At 36.6% G+C, this 16023-nt stretch overlaps 1 protein-coding gene across 9 annotated transcripts in view; it reads right to left on the bottom strand.

The window, feature by feature from the left end:
- Window positions 1-16023, bottom strand: part of CCDC171 (coiled-coil domain containing 171) — a 309506-nt gene that overhangs the window by 129853 nt on the left and 163630 nt on the right. For all 9 annotated transcript variants that reach the window (XM_040481303.1, XM_040481300.1, XM_040481302.1 and 6 more), the window contains 3 exons: window positions 15381-15607; window positions 14480-14662; window positions 7696-7881 (listed from right to left, as the gene is read on the bottom strand). In XM_040481303.1, coding sequence (XP_040337237.1) covers window positions 7696-7881; window positions 14480-14662; window positions 15381-15607 — 596 coding nt within the window. The remainder of the gene's footprint in view (window positions 1-7695; window positions 7882-14479; window positions 14663-15380; window positions 15608-16023) is intronic.

Raw genomic sequence — 16023 nt, 5'->3', positions numbered from 1 at the left:
GCTGACAGCTCAGAGCCTGGAGCCTGTTTCAGATTCTGTGTCTCCCTCTCTCTCTGCCCCTCCCCTGTTCATGCTCTGTCTCTCTCTGTCTCAAAAATAAAGAAATGTTAAAAAATAAAAAAATAAAAAATAAAAATCTCTTTTCATATAAGCAATGTCATTTCAGGAAAACTATTCAGTTTCCCCTTATTATAATCTATAATATATTTTTTAAATGCCACAGACCTGATGCCCATCAGCAGATGAATAACTAAATAAACAATGATATTTACAGTATGGAATTCTGTGAATTCTATAGGTTTCTTTGGAGTTGATTTAAATGATAGATCAGAGCACCTGGGCGGCTCAGTTGGTTAAGTGTCTGACTCTTGATCTCAGACCAGGTCTTGATCTCAGGGTCATGAGTTCAAGCCCTGGGTTGGGCTCCACACTAGGCATAAAGCTGAAAGAAAGGAAGGAAGGAAGGAAGGAGGAAAGAAAGAAAGAAAGAAAGAAAGAAAGAAAGAAAGAAAGAAAGAAAGAAAGAAAGAGAATAGAAAGAAAATTAAAGAAAAGAAAAGAAAAGAAAAGAAAAGAAAAGAAAAGAAAAGAAAAGAAAAAAGAAAATGATAGATCATTTAAGGTTTATTGTTTAAGGCTCAGAGTACAAGCCTACTTTAGTCTTCAGTGCCAGGTACCAATAAATACTCCAAGATTTTTTCTTGGAAGTACCCTCACTACTGGTTTCCTTATTCCCATATATCCAAGCATGCATGCAGGCATGAACTTAACGGTGGTTACCTCGAGGCCATGTAGAATAAGAGAATTATACCCTTAATCTGTTCTAAACCAGTGCCTCATACTTTAGATGTTGGTTACAGCAGCAACCCAGTTTAAGATACAAATTTCTGTATGAGCTCCTGCAAGTATTTGACCTACAAGTTGAGTCCCTCATTATAGTAACTGTTTATTTTATGGGGCGCCTGGATGGCTCAGTCAATTGAGCACCTAACTTTTGATTTTGGCTTAGGTCATGATCCCAGGTTGTGGGATCTTGACCCCTCTCCTCTCCCCCTCTCTCTCTCTGCCCCTCTCCTGCCTGTGCGTGCTCTCTCTCTCTCTCTCTCTCTCTCAAATAAATAAATAAATAAATAAATAAATAAATTTTTATTTTAATCATTCTTTCATGTATGTCATTAAAAATAAAACTATGTAAGGCAGGATCCAAGATAAAATGGTTAGAATCAATGTTACTAAATTTAAATCTAAACTTACATGAAGTCAAGAAAAAAATAAGACACATTGGCTATGTAGCTTTCATTATCTAACAAACTATACCATATAAAGAAATGTTTCCTGGGGCGTCTAGGTGGCTCAATCGGTTATGCATCCTACTCTTGATTTTGGCTTAGGTCATGATCTCACAGTTCGTGAGTTTGAGCCCCACATCAGGCTGTGAACTGTCATCACAGAGCCTGCTTGGGATTCTCTCTCTCCCTCTCTCTCTGCGCCTCCCCAGCTTGTGTGTGCACTCTTTCTTTCCTCTCTCTCTCTGTCTCTCTCTCTCTGAAATAAATGAATATTAATTTTTTTTTAGAAAAATAAAGGTTTCCTAACAAAACTGCTTTAGAGTTTCAGTAGCACTAAAGATGTTATAGACCAGGTCAACAACATAAAATATCTAAAGAACAGAGTGAGGACGTAGAGAAAAGATAGTAACAAATCTTTAACTTTTTCCACTTTCTTCCATACTACACTTCCCATGTCCATTTGTCTATAATTCCCAATGATAGAGAGGTATGCTAAAACTAAATCATTCCTGCCTTCAAAGCATGTTGCGTTCACTGACTTGAGTTCTTAGAGAATTTTATAACTATTAAACTAGTTCCATTAATCCAAGATCAGCCACAGAAAGAATGTCTTTCCTAAGCCCACAGATTTTAAGATTTCCTCTTTGTCTTTGTTATTCTATAGTTTCATTACTGTGTTTCTAGATGCTTATTCATATTTTTTTCATCTTGCTCATAGTTCAGTGAGTTCCTTTAATTTGCGAAGTTATTATTAGGTCACAGGCCATACAAACCCAGGCTGTGGGCCATAGTTTGCCAATCCCTGATATAGTTCAACATGCTAACAGAATGAGAGAAAAATCATATAACTATCTCAATAGATACTTAAAAATGTATTTGATAATATCCAAAATTCATTCATGATTTTTTATTTATGCATAATCTAGGAAGAAAACCCCTTTAACCCGATATGAATTTATCAACTAAAACCTATAGCAAACTTTCTCTTTAATGGAGAAAAGTAAGAAAGATCTTCTTCAAAATTGGGAGCATGGTAAGTATCCTTGCTGCCTCCACTTCTACTCAACATTGTATCCTAGCCAGTGCAGTAAGGAGAGGGAAAAAATTAAAAGATTAAGGTTTGGAAAAGAAAAACAAAACCATCACTATAGAACAAATAATGTAACAGTCTACGTAGAAAACTCTACAAAGTACAGACAGAGTATTATTCAAATTGACAAGAGAGTTTAGCAATGTGGCTGAATATAAGATTAACATATTGGGGCACCTTGGTGGCTTAATGAGTTAAGCATCCCATTCAGCTCAGGTCATGATCTCATGGTTCGTGAGTTTGAGCCCCACATTGGGCTCTGTGCTGACAGCTCAGAGCCTGGAGCCTGCTTCTTTCTGCCCCTCTCCCACTTGTGCTCTGTCTCTCTCTCTCTCTCTCTCTCTCTCTCTCTCTCTCTCTGTCTCTCTCTCTCTCTCTCAATGAATAAATGTTAAAAAAAAATTTTTTTTAAGATTAAAATATTTATGTGCCCATTTCTTCATCAACTTTAGTTTGGGCGAAGGGGGTGGAGTGCAGGGTGGGGGTGTGGAGCGGGCTCCTAAAGAAACTAAATTAGACAAACTTTTTTCCAGAGAAAATTTTACATTACCTTTTGCCCAGACATTACTGACCTGAGATTATCCCATTCAGGTTATCAGGCAATTCTTTAGTGTGGGAACCACAAGTTCAAGGCCTGATCTACTGGTGGAGCCCAGAGCTTTGTCTCCTACTTCGAGCATTGACTTTGGCATTTGTCTACAGCGTAAGCCCAGCATCTGTTCACAGTGCTAACTCTGATTCCACTCATTGGGGTTTGTTGGTGTTGTTATAGTTTTGTCCTTGGAGATCCTTTTCTCTTTAATGCACTACTGTAATACAATAGGTATCTTGCTCTAAAAATAGTTGTCTCATAAAGGAAGGCCTTTCTGAGCATCACATCCAAAGTATGATTTATGAAAACTATTACATATAGAAAATGATTAAAAACAAAACCCCAATGTGTTAACTGGTTGTTTTCAGATAATAAGTTATAAGTAACTTGTTTTCTCTTTTGTATTTTCCATATTTTCTATTCATGATCTTATTCTGTTTTTATAAAGAAGCAACACATTTTATTTTTTTATTTTTTTTATTTTTGTTTTTATTTTTGGGACAGAGAGAGACAGAGCATGAACGGGGGAGGGGCAGAGAGAGAGGGAGACACAGAATCAGAAACAGGCTCCAGGCTCTGAGCCATCAGCCCAGAGCCCAACGCGGGGCTCAAACTCACGGACCGCGAGATCATGACCTGGCTGAAGTCGGACGCTTAACCGACTGCGCCACCCAGGCGCCCCACATTTTATTTTTTTAAAGGGACACGTAAAAAACTACTTACGTACTACTGAAAAATACAAAAGAATATTTATCAAGCATATACTTGCTGTTCAACTAGTATCTTAATTAATTCCCATAAAAATTCTGTAACTTAAGTATCATTATCCCTCATTTTGTAGAAGATGAACCTGAGGCTGAGAAAGGTTAAGTTATTTGCCCAAGTGACAGAACTGGGATTTGAATTCAGAAATACTTGTTCCAAGGCCAGTGCTTTTTCTGCTGAACTATGCCATCTCCCACAAGAGAGCATTTTCACATTACCACCTGCTAGTTCTAATTAAGAGATAGTAATTAAACAATTCTCCACTCCTGACAACAATATTTAAGCTACTGGCATTTTAAAGAAATGAATATGAACAGCTTTTTCTCTGCTGGAAGGTACTACACCTAAATACAAACCACGAGTTATTACAGAAAGAAAAGACTCCATAGGACACTGTTATACACTTTGTCAAAGCCTAGTTAATTTCATTATCTATTAACGGGACATGAGGCATTAAAATGTTGACTAACATATTTCTAAAAATGTTCAACTTGACTAGTAATCAAGGAAATAGAAATTAGAATAAAAATGCCATATTGATCAAATGACAAAAAAATTCTTCAATAGTAATAGCCTGGTTGTGTAAAAAGTGAAATCACAGGATATCTGGGTGGCTCAGTCAGTTAAGTGTCAGACTCTTGATCTCCACTCAAGTCGTGATCTCACGGTTCGTGAGATCAAGCCCCGTATCGGGCTCCACACTGATAGCAGACCCTGTTTGGGATTCTTTCCCCTTCTCTCTGCCCCTCCCCTGCTCCCTCTCTCTCTCTCAAAATAAATAACTAAACTTAAAAAAAAGTGAAATCACCATATATTTTACGAGAGAAGTGAACTGGTAAAAATTTGCTGTAGGCCAATTTATAACATTTATACTTCAAATTTCATGTGGCTTTTCACCTAGTAATTCCTCATCTAGGATTTTATAATAAGGAAATAATTACAGATATGTGTATAAATATTTAGCCACAGGATTGCTCATCTTAGAATTACTTATAATAGAGGTAAATAAGGAAAGAAAGAAAGAAAGAAAGAAAGAAAGAAAGAAAGAAAGAAAGAGGCAAGGAAGGAACGAAGGAAGAGAGAGGGAGGGAAGAAGAGAGGGAGAGAAACTGTATTAAGAAACTAGGTTAAAATATTCTGCATATTCAAAGAATTCTATCAGCCATTAAAGACGTTGATACTGCTATATACCTTAGCATGGAAAGAAATTCTTGACATGATGTTTTCAGAAACTAAATTAGAATTTACATATAATAGTATGATTGCATTTTATTAACATAGATTTGGTTATATTTCCATATTCACAAAATGTAAGATCTGAAATAATATATAACAAAATTTTGACAGTAGATATATCTGATGATATGATTTGGGAATCTTAATTTTTATTTTTCTTCATCGATATTTTCTTATTTTTACACAATGAATATTTATTAATTGTGTTTACAAAAGGGAAAAACATTGATATAACAGAGTCATATCAACTAGTAAGAATGCATACAACTATTATTAATATATAAAGTAGTATGTTATAAAACAGCATATAAGTATGTTTTCATTTAGGTAAGAAAAACTATATATATTAGGTTGAACCATATAAAATTGCTGGCATTTTTCTGCTTTTGACTTATAAAAACAGTAATGTGAAATGCTTTGACTTAATATATGTATCAGGAAAAATATACTCCAAAATATTAATAGTATCCTGGGATGATTTTTCCTTGAGGTAATCTGTATTTTCTTCTGTTAAATTTCAATATTTTCTAATTTTTTCTAGAACACTAAATCCCAGCTCAGAAGACCCCAAGCAAGTCAACTGAACACTCTGTTTCATCAAAAAAACAATGAGACTAAACTAACAACACAAAAAACAAAGGCACCTACGTGGCTCAGTCCCTTAAGTGTCTTGATTTCGGCTCAGGTCATGATCTCATGGTCATGCAATGGAGACTCACGTCAGGCTCTGCACTTACAGTGCAGGGCTCACTTGGGATTCTCTGTCTCCCTCTCTCTCTGCCCCTCCCCTGCTCACTCTCTCTTTCTCAAAAATAAATAAACATTTAAAAAAGAAGAAACAAAAAGAGAAACAACAGGTGTTGGCAGAGGATTCAGAGAGAGAAACCCTCTTACACTATTGGTGGGAATGCAAACTGGTGTGACCATTCTGAAGATCAGTATGGAGGTTCCTCAAAAACAAAAATAGAACTACCTACCCTAGGATCCATCAATTACACTACTAGGCATTTACCCAAAAGATACAAAAATACAGACTCAAAGGGGTACATGCACCCCTATGTTTATAGCAGCATTACCAACAACAGCCAAATGATGGAGAGATTCCAAATGTCCACAAAGTGATGAATGGATAAAGAAGAGGTGAGATATATATAGAGATAGATAGATAGATAGATACACACACACACACACACATATATATATATATATATGCGCTGGAATATTACTCAGCCATCAAAAAGAATGTAATCTTGCCATTTGCAATGACATGGATGGAGCTAGAGAGTATTATGCTAAGCAAAATAAGTCAGTCCAAGAAAGACAAATACCATGTGATTTCACGTACATGTGGAATTTAAGAAACAAAACAAACGAGCTAAGGGAAGAAAAGAGAGAGAGAGGGGCAAACCGAGAAACAGACTCTTAACTATGGAGAACACACTGATGGTTGCCAGAGGGAAGGTGGATGAAGGGATAGGTGAAGTAGGCAGGGATTAAGGAGCACACTTAATGTGATGAGCACTGGGTGTTGTATGGAACTGCTGAATCACTATATTGTACACCTGAAACTAATATTACACTGTATATTAACCAACTGGCATTTAAATAATAACTTCAAAACTGGGAATAATAATAGTGCCTATTTCATGGGGGTAATTTAAGAATGAAACAAAATAATTTATGTAGAGATAGCAGCACAGGGTCTGGCATACATGTGCTGTCAATCCATAGTAAATGTAATGAAACAGTTAGGAAGGCAGATGTGAAATCTGACTCCCGAGGTCTAGCACTTAGCAGTGGTTATGTGCGCAACCTCTCTGTATCTTGGTTTTCTCATTTACAAAACGGGAGTTATCCCATAGAGTTAGTATGAGGATTATATGAGATAATAGCTTATAAAATATTTTGCATAGTGCCTGGCAAATAGGAAGCTCTCACTAAATTTTGACTATCTTATTAGTAGTATAGTATTAAGCTATTAGAATAAATATATACTATTTGCATCATAAATTATATATCAACTCTGAGTTGCTTACTGCATTAGATAGGATACCCAATATAGAAGCTATATTATATAATTTTTGTTTTCCTGAAATTAGTTATGTCATTCTGGTGTGTATAACTTCACTAGTGAAAACTCCACAAATGTAATCAGAAACAAGAATTCTATTACACTTCACAGCCAACATCTCCTAAAGATACCATAGTCCTAAATCCGCTAATGAAATTTTCTAAACGACAACTATTTTATTGTAACTTCTCTTTTCCCTTCTAGGTATCTTTGCCACAAATATATCACAGGGAGACCAACTCTTCCTAAACAAACCTTTCCCCTCCCCAGACATGCACTTGGATAAGAATCAGAGCCAGATGCAAAAAACTCTTCAAAATCCAGAAGATACATAGAGTCTCAATGGCCAGGGGGTATAAAGCAAGTAAAGGAAAAGAAGTGAAGAGAAGAAACAAAGGAAGATAAATGAAAAAAAAAAAATTAGAAAATTACTCCTGGAAAAAAATCCCTACTTTGTTTTCACCTAGCAAGTAGTTTTCAACTGCTTTTACATTTTCAATACACGTGAACACATGCTTAGAATTGAGGTTTCAGAACCAAGTTCATTCCATCCTTACAAACTTTTACAGGATAAGACTTCTCCTTCTTCAGGAGATAGAAATGATTCCCTCAGAGATCCACACCTAGAGGAAATAAACCAAGGTCTTCCTACCTTAACAGCTTCTCCTAGAGTTTGGTTCTTGTCAGCTTCCTCACTGGAATGCAATTCAAGTCTGTAATTCAACTCCTGTAGCTGCTGAGCCTGTTCATTCAATAGCATCTGTGCCTGTTGTTCCCTAAGTAACGCATTGTTCAGTTCTTCACATGCACTTTCAAACTTCTCGTGGGTGATCAATTTCTGGAAAAAGGTTACAAAATCATTTGTAAGCTAACTGCACTGTTGCATCACTTTTCAGAACTATATTTGCTAACATAGAGTATAACACACACATTTCAAAAATGTCCGATACATGACAAAAGTACAATTTGTTTTTCTTAATTTCATAAGTCAAGATAAAAAAAAAAAAAAAAAACCACATCACTCTTGTTTTAAAAGCAGAGCAGCTATACCCCCAAGTGTTGTCATTTTTAGTCAAATAAAATCTTAAAAAACTTATTTCAAGTTCAAATAAATCCATAATGCTCGGTTTACATTTCATACACAAGCACTTTTTATAAAGAACAGGACTGTAAGAATTAAGGCCTTTAACAAGTTCCCATGCTTATTATTTTGATGCTTATTTATTTTCAAGAGAGAGGGAGACAGAATGCAAGTGGGGGAGGGACAGAGAGAGAGGGAGACACAGAATCCTAAGCAGGCTCCAGGCTCTGAGCTGTCAGCACAGGACTCGACGCAAGGCTCAAACTCACGAACCACAAGAATCATGACCCAAGCTGAAGTTAGTCAAACGAATAAGCCACCCAGGCACCGCACAAGTTCCGATGCTTCGAAGTGATTACCCAAAAGTCTGTGTTAGTGTATGTTACTTTCAGATCTCCCTGGTCAAAAATCCCCTTCTTCAAGAATCCTTACCAGACCAGACCTCCCCAACTCCTATGACTACTCACACTTCCTTACTATATTCCTTTGTCTTCTTTATAGTCATTACCATTATCTAAATCCACTACATATATTCACTATTTTTATTGCCTGTCCACACCCTGCCATCAACCACGTATTTAAGGACATGAGCTCTGCTGGGTAGGGACCCCATTCAGCAGGCTCACGTAACACACAGAAGAGCGCCTGGCACTCAGTAGGCACTCAGTAAATATTTGTTGAATGAAAGAATATTCAGACATAAACATCTACAAATAAAACTGTGCACCAGAGTATATAACACCTTTTTTTACAATATCATGACTGCTTTATAGAACAGAGCACTACATCTATCTAGACAGTTCTAGCCAGGGGCCATCCCTTAAGGGGTGGGGAATCCAGGGCAGGACACACATGTATTATCTCCTGTTCAAAACAATTAAGCAAATGAAACTTAACACATCAAACAACAAGAGACATCTTGATCTTGAAGTACAAAGAACAGGAAATGTTTCACAAAAGGTAGGTAACCTGTGAAATATATATGGAAAACTAAAAGGAACCATGCAAGCCACCTAACCATGCTGTATATATCAGTATCTATCGATCTATCTATCTATCTATCTACACCTATATAGATATAGATCTGTAGATAGATATAGATATATAGATATTTAAGACTGATAACTGTCCCATTGTTGAACAGGTTTTGAGGTGAATATAATTAACCACAAGTAGAAAGCAAATTGATTTAAAAAAAATTTTTTTTTAATTTAGGGTGGGGGAAGAGGAAGAGCAGAAAAAAAATTCTATTGATTCTTGGCATCTGGAATATATAAATTATTGCAGTTGAATGTGGACTTTATCTCTGAGTTTTCTGACACATGAGACAAATGTGCTTAGTTATAGTTTCCTCATGGGCCAAGCATGCATCTCATGCAGAGAAAAAAATTTTTGCTAGAACCAAGTTTGAGGATAAGTTTATTACATGGATCTTCCTATATCATAATATAGTCTTAACTCTATATTACTCTGGTATATTGGCACCAGGTACCTTGCGTGCTACTTTCCAGAAGCAACTGTCTCTTACTATTATTTGCCTTTTCAAAGGTATATATAATGCATTCCTCAACACTGATTAAATTCTAAAGTATAGCATAAACAACAGCAACATTATAGCATAAAAATAGATGCCAAATGACTTACTTAAGTTGACACAAGATAATAGGAACGATCACAAGCACACAAGAACGTTGCATCATTTCCTGAGATCCATCCAGTAAAGGCGTATCTAATGTATCACTGATACTTTTATAGTGTTTAGATTTGGACGAACATCTATCTTTGGCTCCCTCCTAACTGCTGCCTCACTCTCCGCATTGTGCCATTACAACTAAACCCTCCACTTCCAGAACATCAACTCTAACAGCCTCTTCTGGGCACTCCTGTTCATCTCAACGTCTTAACATCCCTCTGGTCACTGATGCCACAGCATTCTCCTGGGTCTTATGAACAGATATTTTTGTATTACTTCTACCTTTTATTTGTTATGTTGTTCTAAAGTACCACTCCTCGTGGTGACCATCTGTTACTTGGCCCCTATAAATCAAGATCCCCATGATTTCGCAGGACTTCTTTCCACCCCTCCAAAATTTCTCCTTCACCTTAAAACTTAGCTAATTTTAGCCTCTCTCTCTTGTCCATCTATCCCTCCCAGAGCCTGGCTCAGTTCTGTTCTGTCTTCAGAAACCAAACAGAACGAAACAAGTATAGCAATGGAGAATAAGAGATGGTGTATAAAAGCAGTTGTGAGGAACTTATAAAGAAAAAAAAATCAGGGGAGTTTGCTGTTGAAGAACAAAGGTCAGTAGATTGGTCAGTGAACATGGTGCTCAGAAGCAGAGAACTGAATAGCTTCAGCAGGCAGGACATTTTCCTTTATGTTACAATTTCAGACCAACTCTAAGGAAGCTATTTTATTCTCCTCCTGAAAATATTTGGCCTGAAATCAATGAAAGATGATGATTGCAACCACACTCGTCATTTTTTAGAGGAAAATAGCAGCATTTTCCCATCTATTCTGTTTTTAATGAAACAAGCCTTTTACTCACACAGCTAGATATAAACATTAACCACTGGAGTGAAGTAGTCAAAAGCGTGAGTTTTGCAGCCAGACAACTCAGGTTCAAATGCTATCATTTCCACTTACTAACTATGTGACTTTGGGCAAGTCACTTAGCTGCTCTGTGTCCCATATCCCTTGTTTGTAAAATAAAGATAATAATTTGGGACTGTTAGTGATATAAGAGGACTAAATGAATCAACTCCTTGAAGCGCTTAGGGGTCAGTGCCTTATACATGGTCAAGAGTGTCATTAAATGTTAGAAATCATCACTTTATAATGTTACACCTTACAACTGTATGTCCAAATATAAAGGTACTCGGGGCATCTGGGAGGCTCAGTCGGTTAAGCGTCTGACTTCAGCTCAGGTCATGATCTCATGGTTCCATGAGTTCGAGCCCAGTGTCGGGCTCTGTGCTGACAGCTCAGAGCCTAGAACCTGCTTTGGATTCTGTGTGCCCCTCTCTCTCTGCCCCTCCCCTGCTCATGCTCCGTCTCTGTCTCTCAAAAATGAATAAATGTTTTAAAAAATCAACAAATATAAAGGTACATATTCATTCAATTATTACTTCAATTAATGCTATTTTTATTTCTGCACTTTAGTGAAAGTAATTCACACTAAACATTTCCTGGAGCATGTTAGCTTTTGCTGCAAGCCACTTATTCAACCAAAGTTCTTATAAGAGGATTCTGTCACCTTCCAGCAACTTTTCTTCAAACTCTAACCTTCTGCTGGATTCTAGAAATTGAGTCTGACTACTTCCAAACTAATCAAAGATAAGATGGTAACTTGTTTTACTACTACTTAGCTAAGGACTAGAAAATCGTATTGTATACAATACCTACAATTCCTCACGCATATTCCAGAAAGCAACATATATAATCTTCCAATTTTCAGGAAAGTCACTATTATCTAAATCTAAAAAAAAGTTGACTTATTCTAAATCTCAAATCGTATCAATAGCTGTTTCTTTCCATTTTGGCAGACCACCTCTACATCCCAGATTTAGTTAGTACAGACAATTAAAAGCAAATCAAAAGGAGGCAGATACACCCTCCAAAGGAACTGGCTTTTAAAAGTATAAACAGCTGTTGGGATACCTGGGTGGCTCAGCTGGTTAAGTGCCCAACTCTTGATCTCGGCTCAGGTCATAATCTCAGGATTCATGAGATGGAGCCCCACATCAGGCTCTGCATCGACAGCGTGGAGCCTGCTTGAGATTCTCTCTCTTTCTCTCTCTCTCTCTGTCCATCCCCTGCTTGCTCTCTCTCTCAAAATAAATAAATAGCTCTTTATGCTTAAGTATAATGGAAAAAAATTGGAAAAAATGAAGCATCTATTAATAAGAGAATACTCAAGGGGCACCTGGGTGGCTCAGTCAGTTAAGCGTCTGACTTCGGCTCAGGTCATGATCTCGCAGTTCATGAGTTCGAGCCCCACATCAGGCTCTGTGCTGACAGCTCAGGGCCTGGAGCCTGCTTCTGATTCTGTGTCTCCTTCTCTTTCTGCCCCTCCCCCGCTCATGCTCTGTCTCTCTCTCTCTCTCTCTCTCTCTCAAAAATAAATAAACATTAAAAGTAAATAAAATAAGAGAATAGTCAAATTTTGATACATCAATATGATAGAATTAGGAAAATCTAAAATCTAACCATTTATAATTATACATTATAAATTATATTATAATTATAATTATAAATTATTTTATAATTATGTTATGATCCATTCATTTCATCTAAAATAAAATTAATAAGTGACACAGGAAATGCTTATAATAAGTGAATATTAATATTTGTATATATGTTTTTTGCAAATTGTACATGCAAAATCATTCTAAATTACAACTGTGCATAAAAGCTTGCATCTTCACACAAAAAACACACCAAAATATGTGGGGAACAAAACTCATCCACAATTCAGTAGTAATTGGTTATGGGCAGTGCAATTACAGTGATTTGAACTTTCTTCTTTAAACTTTTTTGTATTTTTATTTATAGCTATCGTGTATTACTTTTATAATAGAAAAAATGTTGAGGCAGCTCTAAAATTTTACCTTCTCTGAACAAAAAACTAAGAAAGTGAGGGAAAAATGGGTGTCTTTATTTTTTTTAATTTTTTTTTTTTTACATTTATTCATTTTTGAGAGACAGAGACAGAGCACAAGCAGGGGGAGGGGCAGAGAGAGAGGGAGGCACAGAATCTGAAGCAGGCTCCAGGCTCTGAGCTGTCAGCACAGAGCCCGATGTGGGGCTCGAACTCACAAACTGCAAGATCATGACCTGAGCCGAAGTCAGACGCTTAACCGACTGAGCCACCCAGGCACCCCAAAAATCAGTGTCTTTAGACATTCACTCATAAGAGAAGTATTACTTATCTTCAATCAGAAGGGTAATTCACGATTACTTGACCTAATTTATAGGAACTTTTTGCCCTTTGAAAGCACAGCTATTTGAAATAATAATTAACATTAGCAATTTACATTATCATAGGATTAGTAACTAAACTGCTATCTGCCCCTCTGTTTCCACAAATGTTAAAACTGCACATTCCAAATTAGCCTTTTTTTTTTTTTAATTTTTTTAACGTTTATTCATTTTTGAGAGACAGAAAGACAAAGTGGGAGCAGGGAAGGGGGAGACACAGAATCTGAAGCAAGCTTCAGGCTCTGAGCTGTCAGCACAGAGCCTGACACGGGGCTTGAATTCACGAACTGTGAGATCATGACCTGAGCCGAAGTCGGACGCTTAACCGACTGAACCACCCAGGTGCCCCTCCAAATTAGCCATTTAAACTGAAGTTGAACTTGCAAAGATTCCCCAAAGAAGAGGGTACTAAAAGTAGCTTGCTGCTAGATTTGGGAAACAAATTTTGTATTCATATTTATATTAGTTGTCATCAATTGAATACAATTTTGAAGTTACAGGGTAATGTCTTAACTCTATATTCCTATATCCACATTAAAAACAGCAGTGTGACTAACGAACCTGGGCAGCAGAGTATGTGTGTATCTCCATGTTACTGTGCTTCATATATTTACACATTTTGATCTTGATTTAATGTTATTTGGTACCTAGCCTTCCATTGCTCAGCTATCTTCTGCTTTCTTAAATAATGTATGAGTTTGATGGAAGTTAGATTGAACATTTCTTTGGAAAAGCAATTTGATTTCAAAAGAAATAATCCAATGTACTCAAAATATTTAATATAAAAAGAAAAAGAGAGAACATCCCACCTCCTGTTCCAAACACCAGACTCTTCAATTGGGAGAAGCATTTTATTATCTTTTAGTACACATTTGGGGGTTTGTTTGCTAAAGCAGTTAATCTCTCCTAACTATAACTTACTCTTTTCTACACTTTCAGCCACCGTATACATTTTAACAGGCTGTGAGTTCTGCTGACACGGAATCAGTATTCCCTTAAGCATCAGGTATTAACTCCTGTTTTTTGAGGTATAACTGAGATGTAAGACTGTGTAAAGGTGTGCAACCTGTGTAACTTGATACACTTATATGTTACAGTATGATGACCAATATTGCACTAGCTAACAACTCTATCATATGACATGATTATCCCTTCTTTTTGTGGTGAGAATATTTAAGATCTAGTCTCCCAGCAACTTTGACTGTATAGAATGCAGTACTGTTGGAAATTTTAGAAGGGAAGTCTTCTGCATTATCTGAGAAAACAAAAACAAAAAGCTAAAAGAAATCTGTAGATCTACAGATCATATGTGCGTGCATACGTATCAGCGAAGAGCACGCTAGAGCCACGGTATTTTAAATCACACATACTTACCGACTGCTTAAATTCATTTAATTGCATTTGGAGACCCTGGGCTTTGTCGAGCTCCTTTTTCATTTCATTCACGTTTCGTTTGAATTCTGTGACCTCCAAACGCAGTGAACGGCGCTCCACTTCTGCCGCGTGCAGTCTTTGTGTAAATCCAAATATCTGCTTCTGTAATGATGCTGTGCTTTTCTGTTGTTAATCAAGAGCAAATTTACAAGCAGTAACTACAGGTTGACTAATAAATCAGGGGCAATGGCCCTTTTACCAACTTAAGTGTATCTTAGATTATACAGAAAACAATACTAGCTGTAACGGAAACTTAGAGGTGAAGGCTTTATTTTTTATGTGACCAATAATTTGGTTTATATGAAATGAACAATGAAAGAAAATAAATAATCTAGAGGGCTAGAAAATGGAATTGACATCTGTTTATGTCTCATAGAATTCTGTTGCAGTCCACTTACAGAAAACAGTAAATCCACAACTCATGCCAGAACTTTTGTATTTTGATATTTAAGACACTTTGACATTTAAGTGCTATTAGTATTACATTAAAAGACTACATGAAGTCTGGGGCGCCTTGGTGGCTCAGTCGGCTAAGCATCTGACTCCTGATCTCGGCTCAGGTCATGATCTCATGGTTTGTGGGATCAAGCCCTGTGTTAGGCTCTGTGCTGACAGCACAGATTCTCTCTCTCCTCTCTCTCTGCCCTTCCTGCTGCTCATGCATGCTCTCTCTCTCTGTCTCTCTCTCTCTCTCAAATAAACATTAAAAAAAAAAGATTACATGAAATCCAAAGGAAATCTAGATACATTCATGCACAACTAATTTAAACTACAAATAAGTGTGATTCAGAATTAAATTTACAAGTACTAAAGTCACTATGTAATGAAATTGCATACATACCAAAATGGGCACATGACCATGTAGACCATACTTCAGGGCCAGTGTATTTACTTTATGAAGTCCACGAGCCAGCCTCTGAACCAGAGAATCTTTTTCTACATATGTAATACTCTTGCTACTGTGCAAAGGTATGTTCTCCATTGCCAGACTAATTTTATCCATGAGTTTTGCAAAAGAATTCTTGGCTGCACCTACGAGTAAATGTCCACAAATTCTGGAATTTGGATCTTCGGAAAAAAAAAAAAAAGACACGATGAAAATGTGAACTGTCTCTTGCTCATTTTACAACTCTGCCAATCACCACACAATTAAAATATTTTCTCAGTTAGACAATCCCCATTCACCTGTAGTAATTCATTCAAAAAGTCCCCTCCCACATTAATTTTCACTATGAAAAAAGGAATGCAGAAAATAGATTACCTATTAAACAATACAGCTAAAGAAAATCTGCATTCATTTACATTATATCATTTACACTAAACCACTATGACACTAAAAATTCGTCATCACTCTTTTCTTTGTTTTAAAACCTAACATAAATTCATTTTCTATTTACAACTACTGACGCTTGTTACCTTAATGTCAAACTATTTATATGCTCGGACAAGAAAATATAATTTGCCTTATTCCAAGGCAATTAAAA

Source organism: Herpailurus yagouaroundi, unplaced genomic scaffold, assembly GCF_014898765.1.
Source record: "Herpailurus yagouaroundi ecotype Mexico unplaced genomic scaffold, PumYag 160, whole genome shotgun sequence".
Classification (NCBI taxonomy): Eukaryota; Metazoa; Chordata; class Mammalia; order Carnivora; family Felidae; genus Herpailurus; species Herpailurus yagouaroundi.
This window is presented reverse-complemented; position numbering and strand designations above follow the sequence as displayed.